Source organism: Simochromis diagramma, unplaced genomic scaffold (genome assembly GCF_900408965.1).
Source record: "Simochromis diagramma unplaced genomic scaffold, fSimDia1.1 OVJJ01000024.1, whole genome shotgun sequence".
Classification (NCBI taxonomy): Eukaryota; Metazoa; Chordata; class Actinopteri; order Cichliformes; family Cichlidae; genus Simochromis; species Simochromis diagramma.
This window is the reverse complement of record NW_024387332.1, coordinates 518356-538108: the sequence shown is the minus strand read 5'-3', so window position 1 is coordinate 538108 and position 19753 is coordinate 518356. Positions and strand designations below refer to the sequence as shown.

General features: G+C 42.4%; 1 protein-coding gene across 1 annotated transcript in view; it reads left to right on the top strand.

The window, feature by feature from the left end:
- LOC120718074 (NACHT, LRR and PYD domains-containing protein 4C-like) overlaps positions 1–12876 on the top strand; it is a gene marked incomplete at its 5' end in the record, with an annotated part of 33116 nt that extends 20240 nt beyond the window's left edge. Inside the window, 8 exons of the mRNA XM_040006394.1 lie at positions 1537–1659; positions 2701–2779; positions 2933–3137; positions 3322–5116; positions 5733–5906; positions 7019–7192; positions 11704–11750; positions 11899–12876. Coding sequence (XP_039862328.1) covers positions 1537–1659; positions 2701–2779; positions 2933–3137; positions 3322–5116; positions 5733–5906; positions 7019–7192; positions 11704–11750; positions 11899–12428 — 3127 coding nt within the window. The remainder of the gene's footprint in view (positions 1–1536; positions 1660–2700; positions 2780–2932; positions 3138–3321; positions 5117–5732; positions 5907–7018; positions 7193–11703; positions 11751–11898) is intronic.
- Positions 12877–19753: the final 6877 nt, after the last annotated feature.

Genomic DNA, 19753 nt, shown 5'->3' with positions numbered 1-19753 from the left:
ATAGTGTGTGTTCACCCGTCCTCGTTGCTGGTTCGTCTGTGTCATTCCCCTCCGTCATTCTGTGTATTTTCCTCCGTCGTCCTGGACTTTCTCCCTGCAAGGTACTCTCATTCGTGTTCTGGTTTTGTTGTTTAAATGGTAAATGGCCTGCATTTGTATAGCGCTTTTCTAGTCCCTAAGGACCCCAAAGCGCTTCACACTACATTCAGTCATTCACCCATTCACACACTGGCGATGGCAGCTACATTGTAGCCACAGCTTCCCTGGGGCGCACTGACAGAGGCGAGGCTGCCGGACACTGGCGCCACCGGGCCCTCTGACCACCACCAGTAGGCAAACACGGGGTTAGTATCTTGCCCAAGGATATTTGGCATGCAGCCAGGAGGCAGCCTGGGATCGAACCACCGACCTTCTGATTAGTGGCTGACCTGCTCTGCCACCTGAGCTACAGCCACCCCCACAACAGTTCTAGTTTTCCCAGTTTAGAGTATTTTCAGTTCCGTTCTCGCCACCCTTTCTTTTGTGTTGTACTCCATCCCTTTGGTTAATAAAAGCTCTCTCACTACTACGCATTCTGCATCTTGGGTCCATTTATATTCACACACGGCCTGCCTCGGCACCCCGTGACGTGTGTGTGCATGAGGATGGGAATGCATGCTTGTGTCTGTATGTGCCTGTTTGTCAGGTCTTACACTCCACCTCTCTGGGAACTCCCAGGCCCTCACCACACTCCCTGCCGGTAACTGATGCCCTCAGGGGTCGGTGCGTTGGTGGTTCTTGGTGTCTGGGGCTGGGCACTCAGGTATGTACCAGCTCACTCCCCGTGACTACTTGGCGGGGCATGGTGCCTGTTGCTCGGTCAGGCCTCTTCCGGGGCAAAGGGGGCCCTCGGGCCTCCGGCCTCTGAGCCTGCTGCTCGGTTCACTCTGGCATAGCTGGCTGCCGGCAGAGCCGGCGGGCACGCAAGTGCAGCCCCCTCTGGCTTCTGCTCTGTGGCTACTGAGTGACCCCTCATCTGGGGCTCTTCTCAGCTCTTCCCAGGAGGGTGGCATTGATGCCCCTCCGGTGGTCCTCCTTGGGCTCTCGCACTCTGAGGGCTCTGGATGTCTGGAGCCTGGATCTCCTCCATGCCTGCTTCATGCCCTGAGGGACAGGGCTATGGCTCTCTACATCCTCTAGCAGACCATTACATGGGGAAATCTTTTGAATACAAGCGCGCTGATCCACACAGGTGTGCACACGGGTGTTCACTAGGGGTGCAACTATACACATTTTTTTGTGTGAGACCTCAATTAAAGTGTTAAATTCCCACCCCTAAAAATAAGCTACCTCTAGAAGTTTTTTAAATATGTGCAATACAGTTCCTTAGAGGAACTACTCCAGTTTGTCAGAACAGAAAAAAAAAAACAATGTGCAGTTCTGGCCCAGCTGTTACTCATTCAAGCTGTAAGTTTAACCAACCCTAATGTAAGCTCAGAGTCAGAGGAAGACCTATTTTAAGACACATTTTCTGTATTCTTTTCTTCTTTCTAACAGCAATTATAGGAGACCGGCAGGACATGAACCTGTACCTGAACCCAGCTATGTGTCCTTAAAGAGTGACTGGTCTAAAGATGGGCCAATTGATTTTAAAGTCCAGCCTCTGTCTGCTGAAGAGAGGTGAGCTGTTAATAACATGAATTCTTTGAGAGCTGCTTTAAATGCTTGATGTTGCTGGAGATGATGATTATGATGTTGTTGTCTTTTGCTGCACAGATTTCACTTCTACTCATGAAACTCAGAGCATCAAAAATGACACTGGTTATTATTTTTTAACTTCTAAAAACTAAAGTCACTCTCCACCTTTCTGCACCTTTCTCAAAATCCATTAAATAAAATCAAACTCTGATCTACTAAAATGTTGAAAAGAAAATTTCCTCTCTGACTTTGTGGCCTTTGGAGATCAGTTCATCTTCTGCTCACTGAATATCTGTCTGAACCATCTCTTTACTCTAGACACACATACTACACTGACCGTGAGCCAGTTAATGTGTAGAATATCACCATGACATGTTGTTTGAGTTCAGTCCATCTGTGATCATTTAACAAATCCTATGCTATTGTTTTAGATTTCACTGCAGCTGGCAAACCTTTACAGGACAGAAGCTGCTATAAAGAGTGGAGAGCAGGAACATCACACAGTTCAAAGTACAACCCTAATGCACACACTCAGGATAATTATTCTTTTTAATTATGCTTAATTGATTTTTTTTTTCACTTTAATGAAGTTGCAGGTTCTTCTGAGGATCTGTAGCATCATCTCTTACATCACTACGGAAAGAAAGTTCATAAATACAGACTAAAAATGCTCAATATTATCAGAATCTGAGCTAAAGTTTTAAGTTTCACAAACTTGATTGAGATTACATTATCTATTCAATTCAATTCAATTTTATTTATATATCGCCAAATCACAACAAAAGTCGCCTCAAGGCGCTTCATAGATACAGAGAAAAACCCAACAATCATATGACCCCCTATGAGCAAGCACTTTGGCAACAGTGGAAAGGAAAAACTCCCTTTTTACAGGAAGCTCCGGCAGAACCAGGCTCAGGGAGGGGCGGCCATCTGCTGTGACCGGTTGGGGTTATCTGAAGTTATACAGAAAACTACTGGATCTTTATCCTGTGATTGACCTAATTCTCCATGATTCCTCCACAGAGTGGACCAGGAGAGCTCAGAGGTACCCAGTGGTCAGTTTGCCCAGCAGCATCAAACACAGCTGGACTCCATATTTATGGTCTGTAGATGTACAACAACTACTTTTACATCTATTCTGTTCACAGGCATCTCCATGGTGCTCTTTGTAGACCAGTGGATTGTCAGTTTGTCCAACATGGATCTGTTGTTTGGCTCAGTCTGATTGGCTCATTCATAAAGTATTCTGTTCCAGCTGCTGGAGGAAAACATAATCACTTTTGTGAAGAATGAGCTGAAGAAGATCAGGAAGGTTCTGAGTCCAGATTACCCAGAATGCTTAGAGAGTCAGAGCGCACATGATAAGCAGAGAAGGAGCAGCAGAGAGGCATTCATGAAGATCACACTGAACTTCCTGAGGGAAATGAAGCAGGAGGAGCTGGCTGACCATCTGCAGAGCCGTAAGAGAATTTCTCTGAAGATTTAAACTTCTGGGTGAATAGAACATTTTTAATGTCTCAAGTGATGGACCAACATGTTTTAAAGGTTCATTCCTTTTTTTTTTCTTTTTTCTTTTTTTTTTTTACAACTAAAGGTTTATTTCTACTTTCAAGTGATATTGTACATATGTTATTTGTCATTCAGAACAACTTGCACTTTGTCAACATAAACTTAAATCTGCACTGAAGAAGAAGTTCCAGTGTGTGTTTGAGGGCATCGCTAAAGCAGGAAACCCAACCCTTCTGAATCAGATCTACACAGAGCTCTACATCACAGAGGGAGGGACTGCAGAGGTCAATGATGAACATGAGGTCAGACAGATTGAAACAGCATCCAGGAAACCAGACAGACCAGAAACAACAATCAGACAAGAAGACATCTTTAAAGCCTCACCTGGAAGAGATGAACCAGTCAGAACAGTGCTGACAAAGGGAGTGGCTGGCATTGGGAAAACAGTCTTAACACAGAAATACACCCTGGACTGGGCTGAAGACAAAGCCAACCAGGACATCCAGTTCATATTTCCATTCACTTTCAGAGAGCTGAATGTGCTGAAAGAGGAAAAGTTCAGCTTGGTGGAACTTGTTCATCACTTCTTTACTGAAACCAAAGAAGCAGGAATCTGCAGCTTTGAAGACTTCCAGGTTGTGTTCATCTTTGATGGTCTGGATGAGTGTCGACTTCCTCTGGACTTCCACAAAACTACAATCCTAACTGACCCTAGAAAGTCCACCTCAGTGGATGTGCTGCTGATAAACCTCATCAGGGGGAAACTGCTTCCCACATCTCGCCTCTGGATAACCACACGACCTGCAGCAGCCAATCAGATCCCTCCTTACTGTGTTGGCATGGTGACAGAGGTCAGAGGGTTCACTGATCCACAGAAGGAGGAGTACTTCAAGAAAAGATTCAGAGATGAAGAGCAGGCCAGCAGGATCATCTCCCACATCAAGACATCACGAAGCCTCCACATCATGTGCCACATCCCAGTCTTCTGCTGGATCACTGTTACAGTTCTGGAGGATGTGCTGGAGATCAGAGAGGGAGGACAGCTGCCCAAGACCCTGACTGAGATGTACATCCACTTCCTGGTGGTCCAGGCCAAAGTGAAGAAGGTGAAATATGATAGAGGAGCTGAGACAGATCCACACTGGAGTCCAGAGAGCAGGAAGATGATTGAGTCTCTGGGAAAACTTGCTTTTGATCAGCTGCAGAAAGGAAACCTGATCTTCTATGAATCAGACCTGACCGAGTGTGGCATCGATATCAGAGCAGCCTCAGTGTACTCAGGAGTGTTCACACAGATCTTTAAAGAGGAGAGAGGACTGTACCAGAACAAGGTGTTCTGCTTTATCCATCTGAGTGTTCAGGAGTTTCTGGCTGCTCTTCATGTCCATCTGACCTTCATCAACTCTGGAAAAAATCTGCTGGAAGAAGAAGAAACAACCTCCAAGAAGTCTGAAACAAGAGAATCAATAGAGAAACACTTCTACCAGAGTGCTGTGGACAAGGCCTTACAGAGTCCAAATGGACACCTGGACTTGTTCCTCCGCTTCCTCCTGGGTCTTTCACTGCAGACCAATCAGACTCTCCTACAAGGTCTGCTGACACAGACAGGAGGTAGCTCACAGACCAATCAGAGAACAGCTGAGTATATGAAGAAGAAGCTCAGTGAGAATCTGTCTGCAGAGAAAAGCATCAATCTGCTCCACTGTCTGAATGAACTGAATGATCGTTCTCTAGTGGAGGAGATCCAACAGTCCCTGAGATCAGGACGTCTCGCCACAGATAAACTGTCTCCTGCTCAGTGGTCAGCTCTGGTCTTCATCTTACTGTCGTCAGAAAAAGATCTGGATGTGTTTGACCTGAAGAAATACTCAGCTTCAGAGGAGGCTCTTCTGAGGCTGCTGCCAGTGGTCAAAGCCTCCAACAAAGCTCTGTAAGGAAACATCTACTCATATATTTATCCATCCATCCATTCGCTTCTGCTTATCCTTTTCAGGGTCGCGGGGGGTGCTGGAGCCTATCCCAGCTGTCATAGGGCGAGAGGCGGGGTACACCCTGGACAGGTCGCCAGTCTGTCGCAGGGCCAACACACAGGGACAGACAACCATTCACACTCACATTCACTCGCACATTCACACCTAGTGGCAATTTGGATTATCCAATTAACCTATCCCCACATATATTTATTGTTCAAATATTGAGTTTTAGTATTTCTGAAAATATCGTTCCTGTAATCTTCATTAAAATATTTTGGTCAGTAAACTTTTCATTATTGAAAGAGTCAATTATTTTAATCCGGAAAGTATGTGTGCTTGTTTCAGTGAATATTTATTTATTATCACTGAAGGTGCTAGGTTGTCTCTAGTTTGGATACAGAGCTGTAACTCTGCTGTTACAAATTCACCAACTTTAAATTCAAATTATTTTGCTTCAGCTTTGAATTTTAAGTTGTATTCTTATTTATGAAGTGCATGGAATTGTTTTTTTTTCTTGTTGTTGGTTAAAAATAAAAGTATTATAATTTGATCATGAATATTATTGATTTTCAGACTGTCTGGCTGTAACGTCTCAGAGAGAAGCTGTGCAATACTGTGCTCAGTACTGAACTTCCAGTTCTCTAGTCTGAGAGAATTGGACCTGAGTAACAATGACCTGCAAGACTCAGGCGTAAAGCTTCTGTCTTCTGGATGGAAGAAGTCAAACTGTACCCTGGAATCTCTCAGGTCAGATTCTGTTGTTGTTGTTGTTTTTTCATTAATTTATATTTATAATATGGATTATATTACTTTACAAACGAAAACATTGTGGAATTCTAAATTGAACTTTTTTTTAATTTTATTTGTAACATTAGTCACTGGATATTTTTTTTATATTTATTTTATAATAATTAAAAAAAAAACACTGACTGATGAACAGGTGTACAGAGAGATTTAGGATATTTTGTGTTCATAACATATCAGTTTCCATTCATTTTTACAAACTGTTTCTCAACCGCTGCCTGGGTGGTCAGCTATGTCAGGAATGGTCCCTGCTTTCTGCTTGGTCTCTGAAGATTTCTGATCAGCACCCAGTGTCGGTCAGGAGATTCCACCCTTGAGATTTCTTCCAGCAATAGTCAGGCTACTGCACCTGTATCTCCTTACTAGAAGGAAAAACGTCTAACCCTAACCCTGGAGCTGCCTTTTGTCTTCATGGAGAGGATAACCATCCTCGAATCTTCTTTTTCAGGATGAAATTTACATGGAGGTGAAGCTGTGAAATACTCAGCTAAAACATGGCCTGGATATGTTTCCAAACCTCCACACAGCTCCTGTAGCCACTTTGCTGAGCTCAGCACCTATTGCAGCTGGGCGTCCCCTCTGCAGCATTGGCTTTGGTACTAAAAACCATAAACCTGAGGACAGAGTCCTTCCTATGACTATCCTTAAATCAGGTGTTGTTTCCTAAGGACAGCCAATGTTATCGGAGTCCTTCCTACGACAGTCGTCATACTTTGAGTTGTACCTATAGTAGTCTGTCAGAAAAACTCTTCCTAAATCAAAACAGCTCACCGTTGCAAATTCTTTGCAGTCCCTCTCTTGGTTAGTTAAAAATTCCTGCATGTGTGAGTCGCTGAAGCACATCTTGCAGTTCCCCTTTTTTGAAAACAGAACAACAGTGGGTCTGAGGCAATTTTACCTCAGGATGGCCAGTCACCGCATGCCCGTAATTCTGCAAAACTCACTCGAGGAATCCTGCCCGACAACACCAAATTGTTATGGAAATTTTAACAATAACAAAAACAATCCTTGTTTGCAGTTTTACAGATGAATTGTGGCATTTTTTGTATCTGCAGTCTGTCAGGGTGTCTGATCACAAAGGAATGCTGTACTTCTCTGGCCTCAGCTCTGAGCTCCAACCCCTCCCATCTGAGACAGCTGGACCTGAGCTACAATCATCCAGAACACTCAGGGATAAAGCTGCTGTCAGCTGGACTGAAAGATCCACGCTGGAAACTGGACACTTTAAGGTATGGAGAATATATCTGATAAAGGAGGAAGAGCTGGAAATATGTCCTGCGCCCTTCATTCACTACCTGTTTGTGCATTTAACATCTGCATGAAACAATCACACATGCAGCCACAGTTTCAGGAACAGGAACAAGATTCTAGCTGGGGATCTAAAAACCCCTGTGGTGTTTAATGAAAGTTAAAAGCAATGTGCGAACAGGTGTGTCTGTGTGCGCGAGCGGCATGTGCATGTTTGATACATGACTTCCTGGTAAAACCGTTTTAACAACATCCCTGGTCATAAAAGGGTCATCTGACCTCACCCTGTATATGGCTCAATTCCTTTAACAGTCCACTATATAAAAGCAGAGGTGAGGCCATAAATGGCAGGAGTAAACATTCCTTACAGCACTGAAACCGCTCTGACCAAAGTGTTTAATGACATATGTCTGAATACAGACAGTGGAAAAATGTCAGTCCTAGTTTTACTGGATCTCAGTGCAGCATTTGATACAGTTGACCACAACATATTACTCAAACGACTGGAGAACTGGACAGGTCTTTCAGGAACTGTACTAAACTGGTTCAAAACATACTTAGAAAACAGGAAATACTTTGTATCAATAGGTAACTTCACATCTGAGCAGACAAGTATCACATGTGGAGTTCCCCAAGGTTCCATCTTGGGACCCCTTCTGTTTAACATCTACATGCTCCCACTGGCACAGATTATAAACAACAACAAAATAAACTATCACAGCTATGCAGATGACACACAAATATATATCACAATGTCACCAGGAGACCGAGGCCCTGTACAGGCTCTTGGTAAATGCATTGAGGAAATCAATGACTGGTTGTGCCACAATTTTCTCCAGCTAAACAAAAACAAAACTGAGGTAATAGTCTTTGGCGCCAAAGAAAAACGATTACAGGTCACCAGAGAACTTCAATCTATACATCTAAAAAACACAAACCAGGCGAGAAATTTGGGTGTAGTGATGGATGCAGACCTAAACTTAGAAAAACACATTAAGACAATAACAAAGTCAGCTTACTATCACCTCAAGAATATATCAAGGATAAAAGATCTGATGTCTCAACAGGACCTGGAAAAACTAGTCCATGCATTCATCTTTAGTAGGCTTGATTACTGTAACAGCATCTTTACAGGTCTACCTAAAAAATCAGTCAGACAACTACAGCTCATTCAGAACTCTGCTGCTCGAGTCCTCACTAAGACCAAAAAAGTGGACCACATCAGTCCAGCTCTGAGGTCCTTACACTGGCTGCCTGTCCGTCAGAGGATAGACTTTAAAGTTCTGATGCTGGCCTATAAAGCTCTGAATGGTTTAGGACCAAAATACATCAATGACCTCCTGACCCAGTATGAACCATCCAGATCCCTCAGGTCATCTGGATCCGGTCTTTTATCAGTTCCCAGAGTCAGAACCAGACACGGAGAAGCTGCATTCAGCTTTTATGCTCCTTATATCTGGAACAAACTCCCAGAAAGCCTCAGATCAACTGAAACACTCAGTTTATTTAAATCCAGGTTGAAGACTCACCTGTTCTCAGCTGCATTTGAATAAAGCACCAAATCCACACTTTAAGCTTAAATTTCAAAACTTACATTTAACTACTGATTTTATCTACTGTTCTGATTTTATCTGTTTTGATTTTATATACTGTTGTTTGTTTGTTTGTTTGTTTGTTAATTAGTTAGTTAGTTTATTTGCTTGTTTTAATCAATTTTAAATCATGCTTTTTATTTGTTCTTGTTTCTAATGTCTCTGTAAAGCACTTTGAATCACCTTGTTGTTGAATTGTGCTGTACAAATAAACTTGCCTTGCCTTGCCTTGCCTTACTAAATGAGGACACCCAGAACCTTACGTGCAATGTCTGCAGTTAAACACTATAACCTCCTCCACCATTCTACATGTAGGGGAGGAGAATAGAAACAAAAGAATGTCTTTGATCTTGCAGTTTGAAACAAGGTTTACAAATTTACATACAACAATGGCAACGTCTATCAAAATCACCCTAACAAAGAGTGATGGTGAAGATGGACTACATTCACAAGATCCTAACCCTGAAATGCGGAAAGGTGAAATAACACTGAGGACAGGTGAAAGATGCAGAGGCAGTTGAGGAAGTGAAAAAAGGAGCCTTTAGTGGACAAAAGACAAAAATCCAACATCAGGAAACACAAAGTCCATCAACTAGAAATCCAAAGCAGGCACAGGAAGCATGAAAAACAATAAGAGCTGCTTGAATTCTCCCAATACTGTGCTTCAATGCTTCCTTTATTACACAACACTGGAGCATTATGCTCCTTTATGAAAGGAGAGGACATTACTGTCCCGTAATTCATAGCTACACACCAGCTCTTTACCTAAGAATATAAAAAAGCTGATAAAAATGATCATTCCAAGTGAATTTTCCATTTCCTGCCATGAGCTGCTGATATCATTAAACTTTGAACAACAGGCTGTTAAAGCCACAGCTGGACTCGGAACATCAGTCTGCAGGAATCACATCTGCTTCTTGTCCAGTTGTTGTTTGAGGAACATAGATTTAAAGAAACCCTCTTTAACTCAACATTATGAGCTACATTGACTGATCACAGTGCATTTAAGCTTGACTTGAATTAGATACGTGATGGACACAATTTGACTTTAGTCACAAAAAGCCTGAAAAAAGGAAGAAAACATTTATTCTGGATCATTTTTCAAGCAGGAAACAAAAAGATCAGTATATTTAACAGTGCAGCATTTTGGGAAAAATCCTTTTCTTTCTCTGATCCAGATTCAGATTGGAGTCACCTCTTTACAGAGAGGCCGAGGACAAATTGATCCTAGATTAAAATAAGCTGTGGAACCAGCGGAAAATGTTAGCCTACCTTTTATCAAAGAAAACAAATCACTGTGTTATAATCAGAGCTGTGGTAGAAGCTGACAACTACAGGTAAATGTTTTCTGTGCATTTAAAGGCAAGCAGCCCTACACAAATTTGTTTATATACTTCAGTACTTTTCATAGACAAAGGTCACAATGTGCTGTGAAAATCCAACACACACTATAAAATAATGGAAGTGAAAACAATCAATAAATACATTTAGAGACGACCCAGGTGGAAGATACAGAGGCAGAAAGAAGTGACATTTATTGGTCCAAATGCAAAAGATAGAAATGAGGAAACACAAAGTCCATCAAAAAGAAATCCAAAGCAGGCACAGGAAAAGAGAACAATATATTCACTAGGAGCTACCTGCAAACAAGAGACAGGTGGGAGCAAAGCACAGGTGCAGATGCTGAGAGAGTGTTTGGTTGGTGAGAGACGAGCTGACTGAATGGCGTGTACGTGTCAGGATTTGTGGCTTTTTGAATTGTTACTAGATGGTATTGCTGCTGTTGGTTGTTCTCAGATGAATGATTTGAATTAAGGATTACAGACTTCAGACTTGTGAAGGAACAGTGGTAGGGGTGCTGACCAACAGCCTATATAGGTCTGGACCGGTACCCTTGCCTATTTCTGGAAGATTCTTACAAATAAAGCAGGCAGTGCTTGTGAACAGCTGGAACTAGACATGGGGAATAGCAGGGAGCAGAAAGCCTTGCTGCCGTCTGGAAAGTATGTCTAAAGACCTGATGAAAAAAAGTGAAGAAAACATCAATGACTGAGCAACTGGCAGAGGCAGTTTGTAGGAGCCATTTTTGGGTTAATACCTTATGTTGCCGCTAGAAGTCACCTTTTTCTGTTTTCATATGGTTGGTTCATGTAAAGGTATTTAAGGTAGATGCACGTAATCGGCGACAGGTGTGTCGTTAATTGTAAGAAGGCAAACAGTTTGTGACCGCTGTGTTATGTTAAGATGGTATGGGGAAAAAAGACCAAAAAGGACGAGATAAGAACTGTTGGAGTTATTGGACTGTTTAATTAATTCACGCATACCATTGACATTGCATCACCCCCGTTAACAACCACCTCAGTGGCTTCAAGCATAGGCTTAGCCTCTACACAGTTTTTCACATGTTACCTGAGTACGGGAAACATGGCTGAGAATAAAGGATCAAGGACTGAATGCTTTGCTGATCTTCTACAAGACAGAATATGGCAGGAAGCTGGAAAGACACTCGAATTCAGCCAAGCACCATCAGTGTTCTCACCTGCCTCCCCACCACAATAAAAAATCATAAAAAACTGCTTTATATAATCCATTTATTCGTAACACACCAAGAGGAGAAAAGCAAAGGCAGGGAGGTGTCCCTTCCAGCTAATCAGAAGACGAATATATAGATAATGATTGTCACAGTTTTACTCAGTCATATTTCAATTAATACAGTGGTGTACTGGCAGATTCAGGATCAGTCCAAATCACTAGCAGTTTGATCCACGTATGGATTGAAGTGTATTTGTGAAAATGTTGGACTGTTCCTTTATCAGTGTGTAACTGTGTGTGTATGAGAGCCATGTAATGTCCATGTGTGCATGCTGACTGTGCTGCTCTGACCCCCCTCTTCCTTTCAGGGTGGAGCCTGCTGGAGTCCGATGGTTGAGACCAGGTCTGAGGAAGTGTAAGTGTGTTTTTAATGGGATTCATGAAAACAAAGCAGCACACATTCAACCATCTTCATCATGTCAGGAGTCATCATCAAAGTGTCAATCAATGAACAGATGATGGATCATTAACTGCAGCTGGATTGTGTTTCTTTTCTCCATCAGATGCCTGTCAACTCACAATCGACACAAACACAGTGAACACAAACCTCCAACTGTCTGACAACAACAGGAGGGTGACACGTGTGAGGAAGGTTCAGTCATATCCTGATCATCCAGACAGATTTGATGTTTGGCCTCAGCTGCTGTGTAGAAATCGTCTGACTGGTCGCTGTTACTGGGAGGTCAAGTGGAGAGGAGATGTTTATATATCAGTGAGTTACAGAAGAATCAGAAGGAAAGGACGCTGTGATGACTGTATGTTTGGACACAATGATCAGTCCTGGAGTCTGTACTGCTCTGATGGTTGTCCTCTTCGTGTCTGGCACAATAACAGAGAAACATACATCTCCTCCTCCTCCTCCTCTGTCTCTAACAGAGTAGCAGTGTATATGGACTGTCCTGCTGGCACTCTGTCGTTCTACAGAGTCTCCTCTGACACTCTGATCCACCTCCACACCTTCAACACCACATTCACTCAAACTCTTTATCCTGGGTTTTATTTCTATCCTGGTTCCTCAGTGTCCCTGTGCTGAGTTGAGTGTAAAGAGTGTCCTCCTGTTAGAAAACCACTCTGACTGTTGAACAGATAGTTCAGTCTGTACATGTCTGTCTCTTTCACTCAGAAACACATTTTCAGATTCACGAATTCAATCAGTTGATGTTTGAAACGGTTCTAAATGATTCCTTGTAAACATCTTCCTCTTCAGTCCTTTAAAGATGGAAGCTCCCATTATTCCAGGATCCACATGTTGTTTTTCTGTCTTTTTCCACTCAAAGCTTCACAGTGAATATCAGTATGTTGTGTTTCTCTGAAGCTCAGTTCACAACCAGCTCCTCTGCATTTTCAACAAGTCTGAGCTCATTAAAATGAATCCAAATGTTGGATTTCTCTTTCTTAATGGGATTTTTCCTTGGAATGGAGGGATCAGAATGCATGTGGCTTATCTAATAAACACCAAAGGCTTCAATCCTTATTTGAAACTTGTCTTGTTTTTTTTTTTTTCCATGTTGAACAAGAACATGGTGCAGGATGTTGGTAACAGCTTGGTTATGAAATTTTTAGAAATATGAAAATATGTATGTATAGCACCGTATATGTTGTGTATCACTTTTGTTTGTATGAAATATGAAAACTATCACAAAGGGTCCTGGTGAAGAATCTGCTGCAATTTAGTGATTTGCTTTGATGTCAAACTTTTAGAAGCTGTTTCATTGTTTTTCATGCAGCTCTAATTTGATCCAAACGCTGCATCAAAAACAAAGAGGAAGTGATGTCAGATGTGTTTAAGTCCACAAAGCAGAAAGAGCTTTATTGTAGGGGTGGGCGGTATAAACAGTATACGGTAGAAACGATTTAAATTGGGTAAACGGTATTGATTTTGACTATAACGCTCTACCGTGATAGTGCATGTTGATGGTGTCATCAAGCTGTGCCTGTTTTGGTTGAAAGCATTGCAGCGGCTGCAAACAACATCATCTGCAAATTATGCCTGGCGACAGTATTAGCAAAGAGACGAAGCACTTTTGGAATATAGGGAAAGCCAAAAACTGCACGTCCTCCACTTCCCTACCATTGATTAATTAGTGCGGAATTCTCTCGCAGCACACCATTGTTTTTCTTGTGACATTACCAATAAGTTTGATGTGTCACATGGCCCTCTTCCTATTGAAAACACAAAAGTATCCAAGATGGCCGACATCTAAATGCCCACCATTGTCACCACCCATCTTGAGGAGTTTGCCCCCTCACATATACTAATGTGCCACAAACAATTCAATTCAATTCAATTTTATTTATATAGCGCCAAATCACAACAAAAGTCGCCTCAAGGCGCTTCATAGATACAGAGAAAATCCCAACACTCATATGACCCCCTATGAGCAAGCACTTTGGCGACAGTGGGAAGGAAAAACTCCCTTTAAACAGGAAGAAACCTCCGGCAGAACCAGGCTCAGGGAGGGGCGGGGCCATCTGCTGCGACCGGTTGGGGTGAGAGAAGGAAGACATGCTGTGGAAGAGAGACAGAGGTTAATAACAGGTATGACTCAATGCAGAGAGGTCTATTAACACATAGTGAGAAAGGTGACTGGAAAGGAAAAACTCAATGCATCATGGGAATCCCACGGCAGCCTACGTCTATTGCAGCATAACTAAGGGAGGATTCAGGGTCACCTGGTCCAGCCCGAACTATATGCTTTAGCAAAAAGGAAAGTTTGAAGCCTAATCTTGAAAGTAGAGAAAGTGTCTGTCTCCTGAATCCAAACTGGAAGCTGGTTCCACAGAAGAGGGGCCTGAAAACTGAAGGCTCTGCCTCCCATTCTACTTTTAAATACTCTAGGAACAACAAGTAGGCCTGCAGAGCGAGAGCGAAGTGCTCTAATAGGGTGATATGGTACTACAAGGTCATTAAGATAAGATGGGGCCTGATTATTTAAGACCTTGTATGTGAGGAGCAGGATTTGGAATTCAATTCTGGATTTAACAGGAAGCCAATGAAGGGAAGCCAATACAGGAGAAATCTGCTCTCTCTTTCTAGTCCGTCTCAGTACTCTTGCTGCAGCATTTTGGTTTAACTGAAGGCTTTTCAGCAAGTTTTTTGGAAATCCTGATAATAATGAATTGCAGTCGTCCAGCCTGGAAGTAATAAATGCATGAACAAGGGTTAGGAGAAGGTAAGATGGGGGCTCGATTGCCGAAGGCAATCGGGCACCAATGCACAGTCTCCCTGCTCCCGGAACCATGTCCCCAACTTGGTGCCCTGAAAAAGGGATTATTTTAGCATCCTGGGCATGAGGTTTCCACTGTGATCAGCCCCAGATGGGGGAGGAGGGAGAGCGAGAGAGAGGGGTAAGAGAGAGAGTGATAGAGGGAGAGACAGAGGGAGGGAGGGTGGAGTTTGGCGTTAAGGGTCATCCCAATATAGGGTTAAAAGTGGTTAGGTTTAGGATTGAACTCAGGATTGAGCTTCAGGGATAAGATTAGGGTTAGGTATTAGGAACATGAGCTTTTGTTAGTTCCTCAATACGATTTAGGTGCACTGGCAACAGAGGTCCATGGTATTCCACCCATTTACTCCTGCATCCCCTGTACTTGAAACCTCTATTCTCCAATAATCCCCTGGTGGGTCTTTTTATATGCCTTATTGCATTATATTTATAAGAAAATAAGCATATTTAGATATATATATATATATACACTGGTATAATATTACTAATTCAAATATATTAATTAGTGATCCTGATAATATTCACAATGGACTCATTTTTTGTATTTAAACCACTGTTTTCCCACAGGTAAAGAAGAAAAGGAAGAAAAAACAGGCTCCAATTGGAGTTCACACTTTCTAGACCTAGATTCCTCTCATTGGAGGTAATATAACGGTCAAGGTAAGTATCCCAGGTAGGTTTAGTTATATAATTTTCTTTTTTTCTTTTTTTCTTTTTTTTGTGGGAAATTGAGACCAACTTCAATGGATCACTACAAGACTATTTACATACTATGACCCACACAGGCTTTCATGCAAATGTAACTAAATAAACTAAGTGCTTAAACACTTCTAACAACACTTCTGCAGTATAACTAACTTTATTATCACATCAAAAGCAAGGGATAGCAAGTCAACATTCACTAATATCATCTGAAGTTTAGCCCAAAAGGAGTTTTGGTGTTCAGTTTCTCGATCCACTGGTCCTCATGTCTCCTCCTCTGTCCCTCCGTCTACGCTGCACAGGACTGCAATCCCAGGATGCTCAGGGAGTTTGGTGAGTGAATTTGAAAATGTTTAACCAGAGGAGTATTCAATCTGTCTGCCCCAATGCTGTATAAGTGCTGTTTCAATCTCTCCACAAGAGTCTTACCCGTTTCACCGACATACATTAACGAACACTGTTCACAAACAATGCAATAAACTATATTTCTACTGTTGGGTGTAAAGTTATCCAAGATTGGAGCTCCAGCACCACCATGTGGGTTAAACAGGTATTGTGTTGCATTTAAAAAATGCTGATCTAAGCCTCGCGTCCTCCCCTGTCGGTGGCCTCCGAGCTTGGTTCTGACCAACATATCTTTTAAGTTTTTATTTTTCCTGTTGGCCACTATCACTCTACAGTTCTGAAAGGGGAATATATCAGTTAGAGATCTATTAAAGTTCATTTTGAGGGCCCTGTTCAAAGACAAATATGAAGTAGAATACATCGTAATCAGAGGCAAAATTTCCTTATCCTCTTCTGTCCCGCCCTGTCCCTGACTGGCTACTCGGGGTGAGGTAATCTCCCCCTCCCTGGAACCCAATTCCAACAGGGTCTTACTCTTAATGGCTCTCAGGAATCTTTTTGAGTACCCCCTTCGTCTAAGGCTCTGAAACAGGACCATAATGGAATTCTGGAGGTCTACTTCACGGGAAGAGATTCTATGAAATCTAATGATCTGCGATTTCACGATTCCCCTGAATGTATGTTTGGAGTGATAACTCGCTTTGTGGAGAAGTGCATGGGTGTCAGTTGGCTTAAAGTACACCTGAGCAAGTATTCTCTTCTGCTGTTCACTCAACTGCTCGAAGAAAACTGTTGTGTCTAAGAAGTTAACCTCATTTGCGTCTAACGTATACTTTACTTTAATATACTTTACTTTAATCGACGCATGATGGTTATTCAACACACTAATAAATTCGTCGAACTCCTCCCTGCTACAGGACCAGGCTCCTATAATATCATCCAGAAATCGAAGATAAAAGAGAGGTTTACGTCGGCACTTACTCAGCGCACCCGCCTCCCACTCACTAATATAGAGGTTGGCATAGGAGGGAACATATCTATGCCTTATCGCTGTTCCCTCCACCTGCAGGTACCGATTGCCATTAAACTCAAAGTCATTACATCTCAAGCAAAGCTCTAAAAGCTGTAACACTTCCTCATCTGGTCTCTCTGCATTTGGATTCCTTCTGAAGACGTTTCGTACTGTACTTAAACCTAAGTCCATATTAATGTTTGTATATAAGCTCTCGACGTCAATTGTGAATAACAGGGCATTACTGGCTAGCACTAATTGTCTGACAACCTCCAAAAAGTGATAGGTGTCTTTCAAGTAGCTCGAATGTTTAGTGGAGAGAGGGCCCAGGAAATGATCTATATACAGAGAGACGTTATAGGTGGCACTACTACAGTCTGACACTATAGGTCTGCCTGATGGCACCCGATGTGGTATTGGCCAGCTCTCTGGTTCTTTATGAATTTTAGGTAGCAAATAAAATTGTCTTTCACGGGGGGAGGTAGGTCCAAGCAAAAAATCTCGCTGTTTCGCGGTGATATATTTTTTGTAATATAGCCGATTGATGATGTCATAGATTTGATTCTGGGACGTTTTTTGTAGGCTCTCCCTAATTGGTCTATAATATTTGGTATTTGCAAGTTGTCTATGTGCCTCCCATACGTACTGTTGTTTGTCCATGATGACAATTTTGCTGCCCTTATCTGCAGGTTTAATCACAATATTTCTATTTTCCTGCAGCTCCCTAATTACTTCCCTCTCCTCCTCAGCCCGTCCCATCCCTCCATCTATGACTGGAAAAAATTGATGAAAGTTATGAATGTCTGACTGTATGAGTTCCCTTACCTCCCCACTAATCTGTTCCCATGTTGGCTCCCAGTGAGACGGTAGGGTAAACTTTGCCTCTGTATTGGCTTTATTTTTATTATTAATTTGTGAGAAATAATCCATAAGTTTGATTCTCCTGTGATATAAATGAAGATCCCTTCGTAAACCAAGTCTATCATATGATTTTGGAATCGGTACTGTATGTAGGTTAGTCCCCGCTCCAGTAAACACACTTGTTGTTCTGTGGGGCGAAACAATTCAGATAAATTTAATACATTACAATCTGATTTCCATGATAGATCAATAGACAGTCTCCCCTCCTGCCTAGGGTAGGAAGCTACTAAAAATCCAATTGCACCTGTTTACACCAGTTCGCCAATATGTTCTGGGCTGTTTCTGGTGTCCAGTGGATGTTGTCCCCCACAGTATTAAACTGATCACCAGGGAGCGGGTTCAGTATCTGAAATCGTTTTGCCGCAAAGTTGTTAATGCTGGTCAAATTCTGCTGCTGTTCTTTTGGGAGCAAAGGCGAGAAATTAATCAGGGGAAAGAATACATCGGCGTTCGGGAAGACAGATTGTGCCTTTTTGTAAAGCATTCTTAATCGTTTATTGGAGGTTTTATCTACATCCTGGACCCTGTTATTGATTCCTATTGATAGGATTACTAGTTTGGTATTTGGATGGACCGGCGTCTTTTGATAGAATGAGGCCCCTGGATAACTGTCGATTTGTATGTTGTCATTGTTGTAAGCTGGTATACGGTTCAGGTTGGAGTCCCCTAAGAGCCAAATTGGTCGAGTCCCACGGAACGCCCAATCTATGATTTTTCTGCCCTTACGAGCTTTATGGTAAATCGGGCGACACTGATTAATTTTTTCAACCTGTTGATCCTCTGTGACTACTTGTCTCTCTTGTCTGTTCTTTGTTGTTACAGGAGCGGGGCCCTGGGAGGAGCCAGGTCTGGTTGGAGGAGCGGCCAGGTGGTCATTTTTGGGGTCAGATGGGGTCTCTATGCCTTTGTGTTTAGTCACACCGTGGTTTACAGACCCCCCCATCATCATGTTAGAGTTGTTTCCCACCAAGTTTGTTCGGCCGCTTACACTCCTTTCACCAATGGAGTTCAATTCCATGCTTTGTGCTCCCCCAGGGGGCGTCCCTGCATCATTAGGTGAGGCCCTGGCAACAGAAGAGTAGGTTTTGTTGGTCACTTGAGACCCCTCACTGTAGGTTTGTATCTCTGGGCTGGTCTGGAACACTGAAACATTAGAGTACACATTTTTAGTCAAATGGAATGATTGGGACTTAGTTGTAGTCACTTTTTTCTGTAATTCAGGTCTAATTTGTACCTCACTCCTATTTGCTTTATTTATGGGCTTTTTCCAATTTGTTGTAGATTGAGCAAAATCCTCATCTATTTGAGGGATCACAGGCCTAACCTTAACCCCCCCAGGTCTCTCCCCCTCCCCTGAAACCAACACTGGATGTGGAGTCGAGAGGGGACAAAGAGGCTCGTGAGGAGGACGCGATGGCACAAGAGGCCTTTCATCTGTCGGTTTTGGACCATAAATGGATCCAGTGGCCTGTTGGTTGTTATCAGGAACAACAGGAGAGATGACCCGATTTGGCGAAGTGGGTTAGGGTTAGGGGTTAGGGTTTGTGAAAGAAAACGCAATGAGCCCTCCATCCAACCACCCAGTCGTCGGACGAGGTGGTTGGATGGAGGGCCACTGGAAATGCACGGGCCACTGCACGTCATGCGTAGTCCCCCATTCCCCTTCCCCGTCTCAGTCCTCCTTTTTCTTACCCTGAAAAGCGACCGTTTCGCCCCCAGGAGACCCTGAGACAGCACTTTTGGTCACTCCCCATTATATGGTACCCTTTATTTAGTGACTTAACCTGTTGTTTAAATATTTTTCTTAGTCTGCATCCATGCCCTTTTCAATCCTTTATTATTTATTGTTACGTTTTCTTTTGATTTATTTTATTGTATTATCTTTTTATTGTCTCATTAACTTGACATTATTGTATGTTTTAATTTAATTTTTTTTTTTTTTTTTTTTTTTAAGTAATATTTAGGGACACATCATCAGTAGTGGACCTTGGAATCATTGGGTGTTTCGGCCATTATCACTAGACACCCTCTTCTAAGGAAGGCCCTCCCAAGGTTGATCACGCCTTGGAGTGTGTCTCTGACTTAATAAAATTAAATTACAGTAATTAATTACTGCCTATTTAGGTTTTAATTTTTAAAGTTTCAAAGGGA